General features: G+C 32.6%; 2 protein-coding genes across 5 annotated transcripts; one reads left to right on the plus strand and one right to left on the minus strand.

Annotated features, from left to right (window-relative positions):
* Positions 1 to 2,046: 2,046 nt before the first annotated feature.
* LOC107631962 (vacuolar-sorting protein BRO1-like) lies at positions 2,047 to 7,886 on the plus strand. The gene is made up of 5 exons (XM_088508586.1): positions 2,047 to 3,521; positions 4,261 to 4,656; positions 4,861 to 4,911; positions 5,736 to 7,249; positions 7,326 to 7,886. The coding sequence occupies exons 4-5, from the start codon at positions 6,581 to 6,583 to the stop codon at positions 7,740 to 7,742; spliced, it is 1,086 nt and encodes a 361-aa protein (XP_088364712.1). The 5' UTR covers positions 2,047 to 3,521; positions 4,261 to 4,656; positions 4,861 to 4,911; positions 5,736 to 6,580; the 3' UTR covers positions 7,743 to 7,886.
* A 7,848-nt stretch (positions 7,887 to 15,734) lies between these two features.
* Positions 15,735 to 18,704, minus strand: LOC107631960 (uncharacterized). 4 transcript variants are annotated; one of them, XM_021120040.2, is made up of 5 exons: positions 18,502 to 18,704; positions 18,044 to 18,424; positions 17,327 to 17,587; positions 17,163 to 17,230; positions 15,735 to 16,773 (listed from the first exon to the last, which is right to left on the minus strand). In XM_021120040.2, exons 2-4 carry the CDS (start codon positions 18,366 to 18,368, stop codon positions 17,202 to 17,204), a joined length of 615 nt encoding a protein of 204 aa, XP_020975699.1. In that variant the 5' UTR covers positions 18,369 to 18,424; positions 18,502 to 18,704; the 3' UTR covers positions 15,735 to 16,773; positions 17,163 to 17,201. The 4 variants fall into 4 exon arrangements, with proteins under 4 accessions (XP_020975699.1, XP_020975696.1, XP_020975698.1 ...); XM_021120037.2 differs by having other exon boundaries at positions 18,044 to 18,697; XM_021120039.2 differs by having other exon boundaries at positions 15,735 to 16,806; positions 18,044 to 18,697.
* Between the last annotated feature and the right edge of the window lie 662 nt (positions 18,705 to 19,366).

Here is a 19,366-nt window from a genome sequence, read left to right on the forward strand (position 1 = left end):
TATAAAAGTGGTCACTACTCTTTCACACGCTATGTTATATGCTTGTCTTTATTAACACAATCTATTGTGTCTACTGATTTATTTGTTTAATTAGTGCATGGAAATTGCAAACCTTGCTAAACCTAGCAAAAGATACCATAAACTAGGACCAAATACATGACCTTGTGTAGCAAGCAATCATATTGACACTAGGTTTAAGCACTTGTGTAACATGCAACTACACAAGTAAAACAAGCTTTAGAAGATTTGCTCTTTATCTCCGACCCGGGGTTTTACCGACCAGGGTCGCGGGTACATTGGGCAATACAGCCAAAATGTAAGATGGATCTTACTTGGCTATGTCGGACAGTCTGATGCATGCAGGGCTGTCCGAATCTCCAGAAACTCAAAATGAGAGGCTGTTCCTGTTTCAGTGAGCGTGCACTAGCCATTGCTGCAATGCGCCTGGCTTCTCTTAGGTACTTGTTGGTGCAAGGCTATGGTGCCTCTTCTTCTCTGGACGCGATCTTTTGGCTATGGCTTGTCCCTTTTGGAATATCGAGTTGATTCCTTCTAGACACGCGGCGGTAAATAATAATCTGGAAATGCCAGTAATCATTGAGCATCCGGCTCACATTCTTGCAGATTACTCTCTTGCGGGACAAAGAGATGATTTTCCGGATAGGGTTGTACCTTTGGACTCCACCGAATGTGCATAAACCTTTTCTCACTCATCCTTTCCCTTTCCAAGTTTGGGATGTAACTTCTTGCTCTATTTGTAGTATCAGGGTTTTCATTTTTCACTGCAGTTTCTTGACAGTCTTTTAGTAAGGGTGTCTTCTTACTTGTAATTTTGAAACTCTTCTATAGATCTACCAACTCAGTAATTTGGTTCCCACTTAGCTGACGATGCTCAATTTTGTGAATAAGATGATGCAAGAGTTAATTTTTCCATTTGAACTCTTAATCAGACCTTTAATCTAATCTAATAAATAGAATACAAGATATTATGTTACCTATGTATGATTTGGTTGACTATCTTACTTTGATTGGGTACACAGAATATTCCGGCCAATAAGAATGAGACAAAAAATTAGAATTTTGTTGGAAATTTTGGAATTGAAACAATTATATGACGACAAAGTTTTTACATCACGCCTATAATAAGTTCAAATAATTGAAAATTCTAACACCAAAAAAATAATTGAAATTTTGAATACGTTAATATTTTCTAAAGAAAAGAGTCAAAAGACTCCACTCATAGGACACCTATTTTTTAGGAGATTTACTATAAAACATTTAATCGTATTTTATTTTATTTTATTTTATTTTTTTCATTTTTGGTTCAGAGAATATGTTCTAATTTAAGTAGCTAAGTTTTTAATTTAAACTAAGGGAAGGTTTTTTTTTTAAAAAAAAAAAGAGAGTTCGGGACAACATCATGGCATTGATACTTGCTCAACTGCTTATCCACTTCAGAAGATGACTTATTCTCTCAAAAACTAGAAGGTTTCTAAATTAGTACCTCTTTAAGACTGACAATATATATTCTACTTGTGAATATCTAATCCAAAAGAGTAGGGTTATCTACCCTATCGAATAGGATAGGATATAGGTTTAGGGTATACGTTACTCCTAAATTCGTATTCTATTCTACCCATACCTCTAATATATTATATAATATATATGTAAAAATTAAAGTTACATATGTAATGAAAAAAGTGAGTGTTGAACTCACAATTTTTTTTTATAAATGTAGTAAAAAAAAGTAAATGTTAAACTCACCATTTTTTTCTTATAAAAACTTAAAATAAAATTAATGATCATATTATTTATAATTTTATATTAAATTTCTTTAAAATTTTATTATTTTTAATTTTAATTTAAACTTAATTTTTTATTTTCTATTTTATTAATCCTATTCTATCCTATCCTATCCTATAACAATCTTTTAAAAGAAGGTTTATTCAGGAGTGAAATTTCTGCGTGGCATGCTCAAGAATTTTTCAAATTTTTTATGTATGATCTTTATCTATATAAACCCCCATGATGAAACCATTGTTATCCACTACTCTTCTAAACATTGTGCCTAGTTTACATGTACACACTCCCCGTCCTTAAATTTTGAATTCAAAATCAATTAAGGAAGGGATTCATTCCCAATTTCCCATCATCTACGTTCTCCATTCTCTGTTTCCATTTTTCTTTGTTCCTCCGCTTCTTCTTCTATTCTTCTTCTTCATGTTAGTTCCTCCTCTTTTTTTTCTTCCCTTCTTCCGTTCGTTTCTTCTTCCTGTTCCTAATCTAAGTTGGAGATGGAGGTTATAAAGTTCATGTACTCACCAACGCAGAGGATGTCATTGTACCTGATGGCTCCAACCTTCAGAGGAGTCGTCGCGGTGGAGGCAACACCAGCAGTGGTGGTAGGGTTACGGCGGTGGATGAGGTGCCGATTGCTATGGTGGTGGACGATGGTATGGCGTGGTAGTCCCAGTGGGTGCGGTGGAGTTCGTGGTAATCATCGATGTGTGGTGATGGATACGGAGGAGGAAGCGGTGGAAGAAAGCATATAGCTGGAAAGTACTGAGTGGCGGCCATAGAGAGCACATGTAGTGAGACTGTGAAAGCCGAGAGCACAGCAGCGACGACCAGAACAGAGCCGTGAGATCTATTGGCGTTCAGAGCAGATCTGCATGGTTGTTATTTTTTTTATTTTAATTAATTAATTAGATAAATTATGTAAATGATTATTATTTTGTTTAATTTACAAATTTTATTGTTTCAAAATTTAAATTTTGAATTGAAAATTAATTTGAAAAAAAAAATCATTTGTATATGTTCATTTTCATTATCCTCACCGATCATGTTTTCCAATTTTTTCTTCTCATCATTCTTGCTCTCGCTTTCTAATACTGGGAGCTGCAGTATTCGACAACAAAATCATATCGGCTACTGTTTGTGAAACATGGTTCGGTATCTCCTTTTTGAGTTTTGATCATGGAGTTTTGTCAATGTCTTAATTTTACTCGCTGGTAAAATTACTTACAGGTAATCCTTTTTTCCTTCTTTTTTGGAACTTTAGTTATTTCTAACGTTAGTGCTTACTCTGTTGTTTTTATTTGTTGTGCATTTGTTGTACTGAGTTACATATTTTCTAACACATCTATATTTGGACAATCCGCAACTACCTTTAGATATTTCATTGTTAGATCACACATGATATGCTCAACCACCTGTATCCATGATAAAAGAGTGTTGAAGTTTGTGGTGTTTTCATGATAGGTTCAATGGTTGTTATTTATCACATTGGAAAATGAATACCACAATGGAATATACCATTGAAAAATCAATACCACATTGGAATCTTTGATTGTTGTTTATCTTCCAGCTTCGTTTAAAATTTCAAATTTTTTTATCTTAAGTCATAGATTTTTTTTTGAAAGGATTGGTTTGTGGTGCAGGGTGTGGAAGCAACATGAATCCAATGACATGCTGATTTCAAAGCATTAACATGATCAAGAACTTGGAAATTAACAGATGAGGTTGCAATTCAAGGTTTTTTTTGGTTATCAAAGTAGTAATATTTAATTTTTGGCATTCAAGCTTCTCTTTCCATTTTTTTGCTTATATTTGGTTGCAATTGAAACTTTTTTTTCTTGCTCAATTGTTTGTTCAGGTTAATTTATTTCTATATATTTATGTTGAGCCAGCAGCTTCTCTTAATGATTCCCACTAAATTTCATATTTGGAACAACTTCCTCTGCTGACTAGATTTTACTTCTTCTTTATTTTCTTTTTATTTTCCTTTTTTATTTTTTTTCAAAATTATTTTAATTTTAATCAAGTAGCTAAGTATGTAAAACTGTTGTTGGATCTGAATTGACATGATCATGTTTAATTGATTTATGAAAACATTCAAACAAATTTATTTATAAAAATGTCATATGTTGAAATCATATCCAGCGTCCAATGTCTCTAGAATGATGAAGTTCACACTTAGTTACTGCCTATAGAAACCTTTGGTCTATTCAATTAATTCTCTCCATTCTGTTTTCATATTGACTTAATTAATCATCGCAAAAGCCTTTTTATTGATCAATCACTTTTTTCTGTCATTGGTGATAGTTAATTAAGTTTATGTTGAGCTTTATTTTTTTTATTTTCTGATTTGATTTAGTTTTGAAACTGCCTTTTTGATGAGAGAAAAACTTGATATTATGGGATTTCAAATTCAAGAGGACTTTTAGTTAATCATGTTTTAATAATTTCTTTGCTTTTCAGGTAAAAGGTGGTTTTCTGAGCTAGCTTGGGTTCAAATCCAACGCTTATGAGATAGTATTTAATTTCTTGCTCCCATCCTTTACTTTTGTTTCATAATCTGTGTTAGCAAAAGTAGCTGTAAGAAGAATATGAGAGTGAATTTTTTTTTTTTCGAAATTCATATAATTATCTGCAAAATTAGTTGGTGAGTTGGTGATACCTCTGCCATAATTATCACCAATATAATGCTGGCTTAGCTACTTAATTAATTTTCTACCAATGATTTGATAAGTAGTTGGATAGAACTTAGAAGATACAAGCACTACTTCAATAAGATGAAGGGAGTGGTGGTGTCATTTGAGGTCGTGGCTGGGGAGGAGCTGCCACTCTGCCACTGGTTAGAGCGCTTCTAACTTGGTATTTGAATGTTCCCACACTAGCTATTGCTGAATAGTGAATATAAATATTATTATCTTCTGGTATTTATAATTATTTCACTATATTATTCTATATGATAGTTGAATTTGAGAATAGTACCATTAGTAGAACTAATGCTATGATTGATCAATTCACTTGACTGATAGAGTATTTTGGTATTTTTCACCTTGCACACTATAACAGGAGAGAAATTCAGATTATTAAAGATGTTAGTGGAATAATAAAACCATCAAGGTAAAATGATTCTCATTTATATTCAGTTTTATTTAATGGTGTACAATAATTGCAATTTAACATTTACTTTACAAAGCCTTTTTTTGAAACAAAAACATTTGAATCCCTATACATTTCTTTTCTGGTGTGAAATCTTGGGATGACATTTCTTTTCCTAATTTTCTGCATGATAGTTCACTCAATTGAGCAATTGTCATATTATCATGTAGCAGGGTTCACACGGGTTTCTTCATTTGTGGAATCTATGACTTCACAAATATTATTATTGTGTTTCTTTTTATTGAACTAGAAGATTAAAAGTGTTTCATCCAGATACAGTTAGTTTTAGTCTTAGGATTTTAGCCTTTTGATGGCTGATTTATAAAACTCAATTGCACAAGATATTATTTGTAATATATTAATACTTTCCCATTATATGGATGACATATGGATGACTGCAGTAGATTTTTTTATGTTTATCTTTGTTTGTATTAAATTTGCTATACTCTTAAGTTCATATTCATACCAATAAACTTATTATACGAAATTATCTTTCTCTTTTCAACAAATTAATTCTTTGATGTATATAGTAGATTTTTTGGTTATTCTTGAATTTTCTATATTATTTGTTTTAACTGTTCTGAATCTGCTTTAGTATAGCATATCATTTTTTTATCTGTTCTCACTATCTTATATATGTTTTAGGTGTCTTTGTTGCTACAAACATTAGTTGAATACACATGATTCGGGCATTCATTTATTTATTTTCTGAATTTGATCTTTTTATTTATTTATTTATTTATTTATTTTCTGAATTTGATCATTTATTTATTTATTTTCTGAAGTTGAATACCAATATCCAAGGACTAGGAGTAAAAACAACAATTTTGGTTGAAGTTTCGATTGACAGTATCAGCGACGAAGGTTCCGATATAGTTAAATTAGTTCTAAGTTTAGCATTTTTGGTGGGAGCCTATTCTGTCGACAAGGCATCAGGCGCTAACAATATGGCCATTAAGATAAAAAAGATTGTGATAGGCAGTTGCAGCATGTGAGAAAGTATAGGGAGCCAATGACCTAAGCGTACAATGTGTACAATGAAGGTTTAGAAAGTATTAGAGATATTATTATTAGTGTTACATTATCCTGTCAAGTTACGCTTTTGGGATGAGTGGTTTTAGGACATGGTATAAGAATTCCAGATCCGGAAGGTCAAGGGTTCAAACCTTAGTGAATCCAAAATTAGCTTTTTATAACATAAGATGTTTATTATCCCTGGTATTCGGATGGTTACTCGCAGCATGTATAGGGTTTTAGTTTTTTTTGGATAAACCCAAGTATTGGGAGGGAGAGAGAATACGCTGTACTATTTTAAATTTTATTGGGCGGGTTGTTTTGAGTAGGGCCTATTTCAGGCCTTGTCCATGACAAAAAAAAAAAAAAGAAGAGAAAGAGTAAGTCGTCGAAAGAGACGCTCAACACAAGGCACTTTTTTATGCGGCAAAGTTAAAAGAGAGAATAAATTGGAGGTTTTTTTTATCTTATTCAAATTTTAATTTTTATAATTTAAAAAATAAAAAATAAAAAATCCCCGAATAGGTTAAAAGGGGAGAGGAGGAGTGGGGAATTTGCAAATCCAAACCCAATTCCAATTCAGGGATTCCTAATCGTATCACAATTCGACGCCGCCATGAACAACGATGATCGGGTGCTGTCAATCCCACTGAAGAAGACTGATCCGGTGGAGCTATACCAGCCGTTACGTAAGTTGGTAGCCTCAAAATACTCGGAGGGCGATGCACAAAAGGTTGAAAGCGTTCTCGAAACCCTAAACAAATGCCGCCGGGACATGGTGGAGCCTAGAGCGGACCTTTCCCTTCCCATGCAACTTGACTGCCTCCTCCACTACTTTAAATGCCTTTCCATGGTTGCGAGACTCTTCACCTCTCTCTCCTCCGACGCCGACCCCATTCTCTTTGTCTGGTACGACGCCTTCAACCCTGATCATCAGGATGGGGTCTCCTCGCAGCGCAGCGCCATCCAATTGGAGAAGGCCGCTGTTGTCTTCAACCTCGGAGCCATCTACAGCCAGATTGCTGCCTCTTGCGACCGTACCACCGCCCTTGGCCGTCACCTTGCAATGGAAGCCTTCAAAGTTGCCGCCAATTTCTTCCGCCAACTCTGGCAGGTTTTTGCCAAGGACGTGGTCGCCACCCTCGATTTGACTCTCGTCTTCGCGGAGTTTCTGCACCTCCTCTTCTCCGCTCAGGCTTCCGAGCTGGAATTACGGGAAGAACTCAACAACAACGACGCCAGTTACGCTCTCCAACAACACCGATGTGCCCTATTGTTTAGATCGGTGAGTCTTCACTCTTGATTGATTTTACATTTATTCTTCATTCTAATGATGATGAATTGATGATGATGATGTTTAGGTTTCTGAGCTTTATCGTAGAGCATATGAACTGATACCTACTGATTCGGCTGCACGGAAACATGTCGACTCTTTTGACCAAACCTGGGTAACTCATCTTTACCAGAAGGCGACCTTCTTCGAGGCGGAGGCTAGTCAGAGGCAATCATCCATCCTACCCAAATCCGAGCGACCTCGTAAATTCAGATCGGTCACATCTTGTGCTCTTGATCATGATGCAGAATGTGTCCCTGAGATATTAGTTAGAGGGATTTGCTGCAGGGTACGCAAGGTGCTATACGAAGATCGAAAACAAACGTACATTGACCTCAACCTCGTCTGTACATTTATCAATATTATCATGTTTTATATTGTAGAGCCAACCCTACCTAACCAAAAATATATATTCATATCCTCTCTCTTCTTTAATTTCAATTGATAATTTCTCTCTACTTTCCTCAAGTTCTCATATATATTATTTTGTAATCAATCATCCCTCAAAGACAAGAAACTAAAACAATCATAAAGTGTGTGTGTCTCTGTTTGTGTCTATATATATATATATATAAGTAATATTTAAATATTTTGAAGATGATTCCAAGAATTGACACTAGTAGCAATCAAATTGAATCCCCATAATCAATTATTAATATGTATGCAAACATCAAACTAATGAGGCCAAGACATGGTAGTAATCAGATATAAATATAAAGAAAAAGACATGTTTGAAAGATTTAAGAAAATATATACCACAATATATCATTATATATGCACAAAGTAATTGATAGTTCAAATTAAAGCATTTGAGGAACATCACCGCCCCAATAAATTTGATGTTAACTTCAAATATAGCATTCAAGTTCATGTTTTCAATTAAAGTTACAGCTAATAAGATTTATGAACTCATAGGCTATAACATAATATATGATTCAAACAAGGATTAGAATACTTATGAACCCTCCAAGATAGATAAAGATTAATCTTCAATATATATATATATTTGAAGAGGAGTTTGGTCTTGATAACTGAAACTTCTTGTTTAATTTCCAATAATAATATCACTTTTTGATATCATCCCTAAAAAAAACTAAACATAACTATCCATTGAACCAATCTTTTTTTTTTTTTTTTTGAAATAAAGAAAAGAACTAAGTATCATAAATTATAAATAATATACCTGTATAATACATAAACTAACTGCTCTTTCTTGGTTTGCTTTTCCTCCTAGCTCAGCTCAGCTTCTAGAAGGAACCACCACCCCTCCTTTAGGAACTTCTGCTTCTTCTTCTTTGTTCTCTTTACCTTGTTCTTGTTCCATTGATGATGAGCTAATAATAATATCCATGCTTGCTTGTGCTTTTTTCTCTTCCACATCACCACCACCACCACCACCTTCCATTTTCACAATAATCTTCTTTGGTCTTCCTCTTTTCCTAGGTAGCTGTTTTTGTTGTTCAGTTGTTCTTCTTGTTGCTCTGTTATTGCTTCTTTTGATGATGATGCTGCTTCAGCTATTTCTACTGATGAAAGCTGCTTAATCTTTTGTGGTTTCTTCTTACCCATCAATCATTAATCATAAAAAATCCGTCTTTTCTCATATATATATATATATTACAAATTAATAATATTCTAAGAAAACATATTAAAGAAGAAGGCCATAAATAGTCTTTTCTCAGCTAATGGGAAAACAACTAATCACTTTTTTTTTTTTCGTTTTTCATTTGTAAGGAGGTCTACCTCCATTTCTGATCTTAGTGTTCATTGCTGTCTGGTGTTTGCCTCCATTTTTGTGTTTCACTTTGTCCTTACTTAAGAGGTAGCTTGGAAACACAAGTAATTGATCTAATGTAGAAATTACAAATTCCGCATGTCAAAAGCTATTGTGAACAATGGTTCTTAATGGCGAACGGGAAAACAGCAGGGAACTTTAATGGTTTAAGACTACTATAGTGAAAATTTGGATAAGCAATGTAAAACCCAAAAATCTCAGCTTTTAGAATAAGTTGGAAAATCTTCTTTAGTGCTTAAGCTTTACTAATGGACTAAAAATATTTGGATTTTCTAGAAGAGATCCACTTTAAATAATAAAAATGTGTTTTCAACCCAAAAAAGTGGCAGTAAAAATGGTTTCAGATGGCCAAAAACTAGTAAATAGTTTAATCAGATGCCAAAAGCTGAACTCACATGTTTTTTGTTCTGCCGCCTTCATCAACGGCTTGCTTTGAGCACAGTGTATCCTCACAAAGAAGCTTGTTCTGACACACATTAATGCTACTTTGAGGTATTACTTTACCACTTTCGTCGGGACCTGCCACAGGATCAACACTTATTCCATTAAGTTCTAATGTATCAGATGCATTTGAATGATTCAAAGTTCTGTTGAAATCATTGCACGTTTCTAAAACTAGATACACTGATGTGAGAACAACCAAGCCTTGCGTTTCTAAATCAGATGTCAATAATTTAGAAGCTTAGTTCATGCATTCCTTTTGGTGCATATAATTTAAAAGCATTGACATCTGTAAATTCTTTATTGGTGGTTTTTTTTTATCTTATTCAAATTTTAAATTTTATAATGCCATCAACCCTCAACAGGACTCTTCTCAGCATAACATCCATTTGGAGAAGGCCTCTGTTCTCTTCAACCTGGCAGCCCTTTGCACCCACATTGTTCTCTCCATTCGACCTCACCACCATCCATGGCCATCGCCTTGCCAAGGACGCCTTAAAGGATGCTTTACATTGGATTGATGAACTGCCGGTTGAGTCTATGCCGGCATCTGGCACGATTGACTTGTCAGAAAAAATTCGCCTATAGGAAACGCTATGAGATTCTCGATGAGTTTGTCCACGTGAAAAGGAAGTTGCCTCCTCCCCAATCTTCATTACCTAGATATCCTGTATGTATAATCATCTACCTTTTCAGTTTATCTTTTCTTAATACAATTGATTGATTGAGATGATGCAGGCTTCAGCTTATTATATGTCGACATATGGGCCTTTAGCTAATTATGATCGGAGTGATGTCACTCAACAATTTCTTTTAGGGTATTGTAAGGCTCACTCCCTGCTTCAAGGGGTATGTGAAGCACCCTCATGCTTGGACCTTCTCTCTGAGGTTAGCCCTGTCAAGACTAGGGATGGAAATCTTGTGGCCAATGCCGCAACCTTAGAGGCACCAAATTTGGCATTGGAGACTTAAGCATGTAGAACATTACCGTAGAGAAAAGCTTTAGGAATTAACTTGTTTATTTTTTTTTTAATTGGATGTTGGAACTTTGTTGGTTGATGCTAGAACTCATTTTGTGAAATATTATCCTCGTGATTTTGTTTGTTGATGTATGAATATATTCCTTCTTATTCATCACCAATTTGTAGTGATTTGTATGCCTCTGATCTGATCTCGTAGCTATTGTTACTTTGCTAGTTATTGTTGCATATTGGTAAATTGAACTTATTCAGTCTTTCCAACTTGGATCAATGCCTAATAATTCTAAACAAGCAAATAATATTGTTTCATTTAGAATCATTCTTATTTTTTAGTGAAAAAATAGTTAGAACATAATTGGAGAATACTAACCTATACAACTAAACTAATTGATGAGTTAGTCACCAAAAAAAAACTAATTGATGAGTTAGATTCAATTGTGCATAAACATATCTAACGGAAATTTATCTACTTAATAAATCATGTATGAACTTTGTGTTTGTTTTACTTCTTGTTTTAGAATATTTTAAATTGAATAATTCTTATGGATATAGGAATTTACATTTTATTGAAACAAACTTATCTAAAAGAAACCGCAAATGATTATAGCAATTTCTAAAAGAATACTGCTTTAAAAAATTGAAGGTTTGAAACTATTACTATAATATAATATTATTATATGGTATGTCCAAACATGCAACTCTTTAACTCATTGAGGACTACATTAGAAGATGATGATGATAACTATTTTATAGTATTTAATTAGGTACAGAATAATATGTAACAAAGACAAAGTATTAATGATCTTTATATTTTTGTTCTAATAATTTTCTATGTTATTTTTTTTTCATAAAATGTATTCATATCTTGGTGTATGTTAGCTAGTAGATAGTTTTTTAGATATAACAAAATACATTAATTTATATCTGAAATGAAATTATTATACTACATCAAGGAGAGAAAACAATGAAATTATATTTTAAGAGCAATGCTAGGAACCAAAAGGGTATTAGCCAAAAACCAATCAAATATGTTTGGGTGAATCCAAAATCTCTACGAGTTAATGTATATGGATGTTTCTTCTGCTAAGTATCAGAATATTTCTTTTTCATACTAAATGGATGTCTTTTATATATTTTTCGAATTTTTTTTGTATTACAAATGTGAATGTCTCTATTTCTTTAAGAATTTCATAATTTTTTTTAAATTTTATAGATATTTAATTATTTTTGCTAAAATATAACTAGATATTTCTTTTGTTAAGTATTAGGATGTTTTTTTTCATATTAAATGAATATTTTTTTATATTTCTGTAATTGTTCAAGGATTCATTTTGACTAAGATCAAGTGTATAGTTTGCAATCTCTTTAATCATCAAAACGGCATCTAATATCCCAAAGCGCAATGTCGGTGATAAAAGACATGGGCATGTGTGCGAAAGGTTGCTGAGCCAAACTTTGTTGAACTAGTTGCAGGGTAGGACGGTGGTTAATTGGGCTAAGTTGTTGATTGAAATTATAAACCGGCTGCTGTTGGATAGGAGGGGTACCTTGGCCTTGAACAGGTGAAGCGATATGCAGTCCCTGCTTCTAGTCGAAGGAGCTAGTGGAGGTGACGAAGATGTGTAGGGAGATAAAGAGGATGGTGCCGAAGATATTGGAGGTGGAGGTTGATCCGAAGGGAGGGCCGGAAATAGTGGAGGCCGCGATGAGGATTTATGCAGAAAAGAAGGAGAGTGTGGTGGAGGTGTTGCAAGCGATGCAGGGAATAGAGACAGCGATGAAGAGATTCTTCTTCGGTTACAAACAAGTTGTGGCGGCGGTGATGGGGAGTGCTGAGGCTGGCGGGAACCGAGTTGGTTCCGGCGACTCGCTGATAGAAGAGCAGTGGGTCGCAGTGGGGAGGCGGAGAGGGCCTAGGTTAATGTGAGAGAGAAGATGAACGTTTTTATAGGTTTTAATTAGATTTACTTAATCTTTTAAATTTTTTAAATTTTGAATTTAAAAAATTTAAAATTAATTAATTATTAATATAAATTAATGTGATTTTATTTAGTTTTTGGCTAATAACCTTTTGGTTCCATGTACTTTTCTATATTTTAAACTTAATTATCTTATTTAAATTATAATTAAGAATTCGTTTTACATACGCGGGTAGTGTATAGTGTATAATTTTTACGACAATTATATGTTTAACTTGATCCTAAATTAAATAAATTCTAAATTAAAGAATTAAGATATTTTATTTTCTCAAGTATTACATTTTTTTATAACTTAATATAAAAAATAAAAAATAAAGGAACATTGATTTGATTGCTATATCAAAATAAAACCATTTAAAAAATTTATACTATTTTTTGCATCAAAATAAAAGTTTACATCAAAATAAAACTATTTACAAAGGAGACCATTGTGCTACTATCATAGGATTTATTTTTTTATATTTACCACTCTATTTTTATTATTAATTTGTATTTAATATTATATATGGTATGAAATATTAGTTTTAATTCTATTTTTTTCATATATAATTTTATTTTTATATAGTTTATTATTATTATTTTTTTGGGATAGTACAACAAGTTCTAGATCTCACTACAAAAAGAGAAAATTCTAGTAGGAATAGCAAATAAAAAATAGCAATAAAACATACATGACTAGCATTTTATATTTATTTTTTATTTTTATCTACCATATCATACACAATAAAATACTAAACATTAACTATACAATAATTTTTTTGATATTGCCATCAAAATTATTATAAATTAGAATTTTATTAGAAGGTACTTATTATTATTATTTATAGACTATTTTTCTATACATAAACCGATATTGAGTTAATTGCCCTATTATATATAAGGATCAAAATAAATATATATAAGAAAAAATAAAACACTATTGTTGATATGCTATGATATTTGTTTTTGATATTGACTGCCTATTACAAACTGTACACAAACCTAATATCAATTATAGGAAATCTCACTCCCAAGAGCACCAAATCCAACTTTTGTATCAATTTTTGAAGTGAAAAAATGTGGTGAGTTCTCTCTCTTTAAACTAGTAGCTGTGTCTCTTTGATTCCATTTGTTTTCAACTACATGAAGACCACTTTTTATTTATGGTAGGAGCTGTACTTAGTTTATTTTTTTCTTCGTCCACACCAAAGTTAAAATCAGCTATATTTCATTCAATCAATGTGCTGTGTGCTTGTTTCATTCTATCCGTGAAGTTATGTAAGCACATTGTATATCTGATCAGTAATCTTTTGTTACATAGGTTATGCATTTCTTCACTGTTATTTCTGCTTTCTCTTTGGAATCTCAGTTTTGAATAATATTTTGAAAGATTGGTGCACTTAAGAAAGAGCTAGAATCTGTGCCACTGGTAGCCTTGGTGGTTTACTTATAACATTATTAAATGTGAGATTCACTTGTTACTGATTTCAGAGTCGGCACTATACCATGTGAGAGGAATTTCATGATTGGTAAAACGGCTGAGAGGGAACTTCATTATCAGAGAATGGAAAAATAATAGAGCTAGCTACTGGTATTGACATCTACATTATTATCTCATTAATTATCTTTTGTTTAGTGCAGTCATCCCCATAAACAAATAAACATAAAGTCTTGGAGAATAGATTTGGTTTTTGTGTGCTGAGAATAAGTTGTTCTTTCCTTTTTTATTTTTGGATCAAATCCTTTTATGGAGATGAAGAGAGAAAATATAGAAAAAGATAGGACAAGGTATCCTCTAATAAGAGGGAAAAAAAAAACTATCGATGAAGTAGAGCTTCTTCAATCACCCTGTTGGTTAAGAGGACCAAGGCGAATTTTGTTCCTTTCAGTAATGAACTTTACCAAGCACCCTAAGTTTCTCTTACAGCATGAACTAGAAGTTGAAAATTTGTGTATATGTGAATTCTTATTATGTCAGCTTGATAAGGCTAGTGATCCCAAAAAATCAAGATAGAAGCTGAAAATAAAGATGATGTTATATGCATATCTGCATTAACGGGTGATGGCCTACCAGAATTCTGTAGCGCAGTTCAACAAAACTTGAAAATCATTTTGAATATAATCTAACGTGCACTTAATGATATCTGCATCTTCATCAGAACTTGAACTCTCATGTCCATATTTGGAGCTGTTTTTAGCCATGGTACGCTGACATACCAAAGCTTCAAAGCTTCAACCCACACGGCACACCATGGAGTCCTGCAAAAAAAGAAAAATTATAATGAGATAATTCATGCAATTATTTGTTTATTGACTAGAAGATGTATAAAACTAAGTTATAAATTAACTAAACTAGCTAAGATGCAAATGCATCAAAACACCAAATTTAAATTTTGTTTGTCAAGAAAAGAAAATAACATAAGAGTTGAGATAATAAAATAAGAGCAAGTCTTTATTTGAAGAAACACCTCTATCCTAGTTAATGAGGTTTATCATGCATAATGATTTTATTGATGGTTATTCCCTGAGTGAACCTTAACTTTTAAGTTCTCAGGATAGAATACTCGCTTGGACTTAACTTGATTGACCTTTATAAAACTTCATTAATCATGTGATTCTTGACTTATTTTTATTTATTTTTATTCATCTCAAAGAGGTTTCTTACTTTATTTAAGATTAAGTGTTTTGTCTTAAGGCGACTCTTTAAAATAAGCTTTTAATTAACACTCTCGAATCAGTTGGTTCAAGGTGTTAGGTGTTGAGACACCCTTAAGAATATACTTGTTCAAGCCGCTTTCCTTAACACACGCACACCACAGGCATATAACTTGAATATTTTCTCTAAACATTGGTGTTCAAAAACCTCTTTGGATTACTAAATGTTTTACTACAAGTGGCTCTTGATTATATGGACTTTCAATCGATAATCCCAAATTTGTTAACTCAAATTATCGGGTGACTAAACAATCCTAAAATTTAATTGTCCAAGCACATCTTTTGAACATAAACACTACAGACACATATCTAAAGCTTGAGTTATTGATGCCTAGTCTTATTATTAGATTTCTTTCCTTCTCTGTTTTGGCATTTTTCTTTCTTACTTTTCATTGTCAAGGATCCTTTTATTTCTAAGGTCTCACAAAGTCCGATTTAAGCTTACAACTAAGGGAGCATTCTATCTCTAATTTTTGTTCATGAACCACATCTTAATCAAGCATATACACCACCACTTTTCATAGGACTTATTCATTTTTCATAGGATAGACTTAACTTTCTTTTCTTTAATAACATCCCTTTTATTGAATTCAAATTACAAGCACACAATTTAAGTAAGATAAGGTGACGCATCATCAAAGCTAGCAAACAAGACAATAATAAAAACAGCACACAATAACATGAATGAACATAAAGAGAATTGGAAGCATGTTCTATTTCATACATGCATTTCCTTATAAGAAAGGAACTCCACCACCTTTTCAATCTTTGTTCATCTTGCTGGTCTCTCCTTGCTTTCTTTTTTTCTTCTTTGACTCTACTTGGTTTGCTTCTCCTTGGTTCCTGCTCTTGCTTTCAGAATCCTCTTTCTTGCATAGCTTTCCTCAATTTCTCGTCATTGTACTTCACCTTTCCCATCTCAAATTTTTCTAGTTCACCAAAAACTTCTCTAAAGGGCTTGATGCGTCTACTAGAGTTGGAAATCCAGCACATAAAAAATCAAGCTTGGCTTGGGTGTTAACATCATATTCGACCCTGTCCCTATGCTCTAGGAAGACTCTATCTTGCACACCTTGACGATGTAGATTTCATTGAGGATTTTATCTTGTTGAGCCATGTTGTTGATGGATTCTTGAAGTTGTGCATATTGTTCTCTCTGTTGCTCCATCATTTGTTATTGAAAGTCTTTTTATTGCTCTTGAACCTGAATGTATTGCCTTGAAATTCCTTCAAAGACACTTTAAAATTGGCTCAAGCCAAAGGGGTTGGGTGCTTGCTCTGTTTCTTGCCTTGCTTCCCTTCTTCTCTGTGGCCTTCTTTGTCTCTGAGTAGTTGTGACATTTTCCATCCTTGTCTTCGTCTTCAAAGATTACCCAACCTTTTCACACTAGTGTAGGATGGTGCTTGGATGGCTTAGCCATGTTCCAGAGTTATTCTCCACTGCTATTTTCTGAATGCTATTGGCAATGATCTCCGGAACCTTGACTTCTCCTCCCTTCATTATGCAATAGACTTGTTTTGTCGATTTTTGACAAATCGATGGTGGTTCGATTCTAATGATCTGTGAGCGAAACCAACTCCTCTATTCTAGTACCAGTTTTTAGAAGTGCACCAAAGCGTCTTCGATTAGACAAGTTTTAACAATAGAAAAATAAAATAAATTTGTAAAATTAATTAATGTAATTCAAAGATTGAAATTCACAAATCAAAATTAAACAAATTATGAAAAAAGAAGATTTGCTTTGAAATTAAAGAGAAAGTAAAGACGATGACTTAAATTGAAAGATTAATCGAACAAAGTAAATTGCAAAGTAATTAAATAGACAAAGGAAAGAAAATGAAGAAAACTAGGACAATAAAGGTATTTAAAATGTTAAGATTTACAGAAAAGAAAATGAATTAAAAAAGAAACTGGAAGGAACCCTACAGGAAATTGCTGAGATGTGAGAATGCTTAGAGTGTATAGAGACTCTTACTCGATTTGGTTTTTTCCGATTGAGATCTTCATCTCAAACTTATATCTTCTCGAAAAATACCACACAACCTGTTTCGATCAACAAGACTATTATTGCTCTATTCATTGTAACCTCATAGGTGTTCGAAGTAGGAAATATTGACCTTCTCACTATTTCAAACTAACCTTTTGCTTCGGGTATGAAGTCACCCCTTCTCAGTTGGTTTGGACCTCCATGTGAATCTCTTATCCAATTCATCCCCAAAACACAAAAATCACTCACTATATCCTCATACCTTGGGTCACCATTAGTCCTTTCTTCATAGCTAGCTTTGGGAAAGGATCTTGGCCTTATCTGGAGTGTTCTCATGATCGAACTATGGCTCAAATCAACCTCCACTCCTCTTACATAACTTTTGTATGGAGAGTCATTTTCATTCTCTCTCACTGCATTTGCATAAGAGTCAAGCTCACAAATAGAGGTTGGTCACATAGTAGCTCCCACCTTCTTTTATGAATTTCTTCCCTTATTAAAAGGTATTTATTACAATATATAAAAAGTAATAATTAATAAAAATTCTGCTTAACAGATATAAAATAATGTTCGACAAGGTTCTAGCACAAATAATTATAATAGAAAATTATACAAGGCAAGCTAAGTAAAAATAGAGGATTATATTATAATATGTATATAGATAAAAGAACTTGAAGAGGAGTTTGGTTTTGATAATTGAAACTTCTTTGTTTAATTCCCAATAACAATATCACTTTTTGATATCAATCATTCCTCAAAAAAACTAAACATAACCATCCATAGAACCAATCTTTTTTTTTTCTGAATTAAAGAAAAGAACTAAGTATCATAAATTATAAATTATAATAATGTATAATACATAAACTAACTGCTTTTTGTTGGTTTGCTTTTCCTCCTAACTCTGCTTCTAGAAGCAACCACCATCCCTCCTTTAGGAACTTGTGCTTCTTCTTCTTTGTTCTCTTTGCCTTGTTCTTGTTCCATTGATGATGAGCTAATAATAATATCCATGCTTGCTTGTGCTTTTTTCTCTTCCATTTTCACAATAATCTTCTTTGGTCTTCCTCTTTTCCTTGGTACCTGTTTTTGTTGTTCTTCTTGTTGCTCTATTATTGCTTCTTTTGATGATGATGCTGCTTCAGCTATTTCTATTGATGAAAGTTCCTTAATCTTTTGTGGTTTCTTCTTACCCATCAATCATTAGTCATAAAAAATCCTTCTTTTACAAATTAATAATATTCTAAGGAAACCTATTGAAGAAGAAGGCCATAAATAAAGATCCCTTAATAATAATAATAATAATAATAATATCCGTTGAAGGACTTACAAATAATAAAAGATTGATTCTTCAGCACAGCAAAATTATATGCATCTTCTTGGTTTTGTGATGATACAAACAAAAGAAAAAGAAAACTTGTCTCTCTTTCTCTTTCTCTTTCTCTCACTCTATCTAGAAGCATTAGAAATTTAGAATATCCTTGACCAGAAACAGGATTATGAAAAAGTAAGGACCCCTGACCCCCCCCCCCCCCTTACTCAACTATAGTGCTAAAATAAATAAAATATAAAAAATTATAAAAGTTAAAAATGTCGAGTCAATAGTACAAAAAACTATTAGAAAAATTATAGGTAATTAATATTTTTTATTTTTTTATACTTTGCATTAGATATTAATTAATTTTTTATTCTCTACTAAAATATTGATTTTAAATATTATAAGAATATATTAAAATTATTTATAAAAGATTATATATAGTAGTGTAAATTTACCTGTGATGAAAGAATAAAAATTTAAAATGTTCATGAAAGAATATATATGATATCCATAACTAGAATGCCAATTTTTAGAACTGCACTTGTTAAGTAAAGTAAGCCTTTAGCTTTTGGATGTATGAGTAATTTTTTTTTTATTTTAAAGATAATTTTCTCTTTTGTTAACGATATATTTTTCAAAGACAATTCTTATACTTCACTAAAAATATTTTCTATTTATTAAGATTGCATTTGCAAGTTGCGATTTTAAGAGTAAAAAATGTTCAAACTCAAAATATTTTTTTCTATTTTTTTTAATAAATCTAATTATTCCTTTTTAAGCATATATTTAACTTTTTCTTTGAATTGAAGTTAATTCTTTTAAGAATCAAACAAAAAACCTGAAGTTTATAATGTGTTGCCACCACCACATTACACTA

The sequence above is a fragment of the Arachis ipaensis genome, chromosome B3, assembly GCF_059453495.1.
Source record: "Arachis ipaensis isolate K30076 ecotype BB chromosome B3, ASM5945349v1, whole genome shotgun sequence".
NCBI classification, from domain to species: domain Eukaryota; kingdom Viridiplantae; phylum Streptophyta; class Magnoliopsida; order Fabales; family Fabaceae; genus Arachis; species Arachis ipaensis.

Bases quoted from the DNA above. Each gene is read 5' to 3' on its own strand.
- LOC107631962 (XM_088508586.1), top strand. From the start codon at position 6,581: ATGAACAACGATGATCGGGTGCTGTCAATCCCACTGAAGAAGACTGAT. The intron at 7,250-7,325 runs GTGAGTCTTCAC...GATGATGTTTAG, and splicing joins GTGCCCTATTGTTTAGATCG to GTTTCTGAGCTTTATCGTAG.
- LOC107631960 (XM_021120040.2), bottom strand. From the start codon at position 18,368: ATGGGTAAGAAGAAACCACAAAAGATTAAGGAACTTTCATCAATAGAA. The intron at 17,588-18,043 runs GTTAGTTTATGT...ATGCAAATGCAG, and splicing joins AAGCAAACCAACAAAAAGCA to TGAGAGAGAATGAAAATGAC. The intron at 17,231-17,326 runs GTTAGTTTGAAA...TGATCGAAACAG, and splicing joins CTTCATACCCGAAGCAAAAG to GTTGTGTGGTATTTTTCGAG.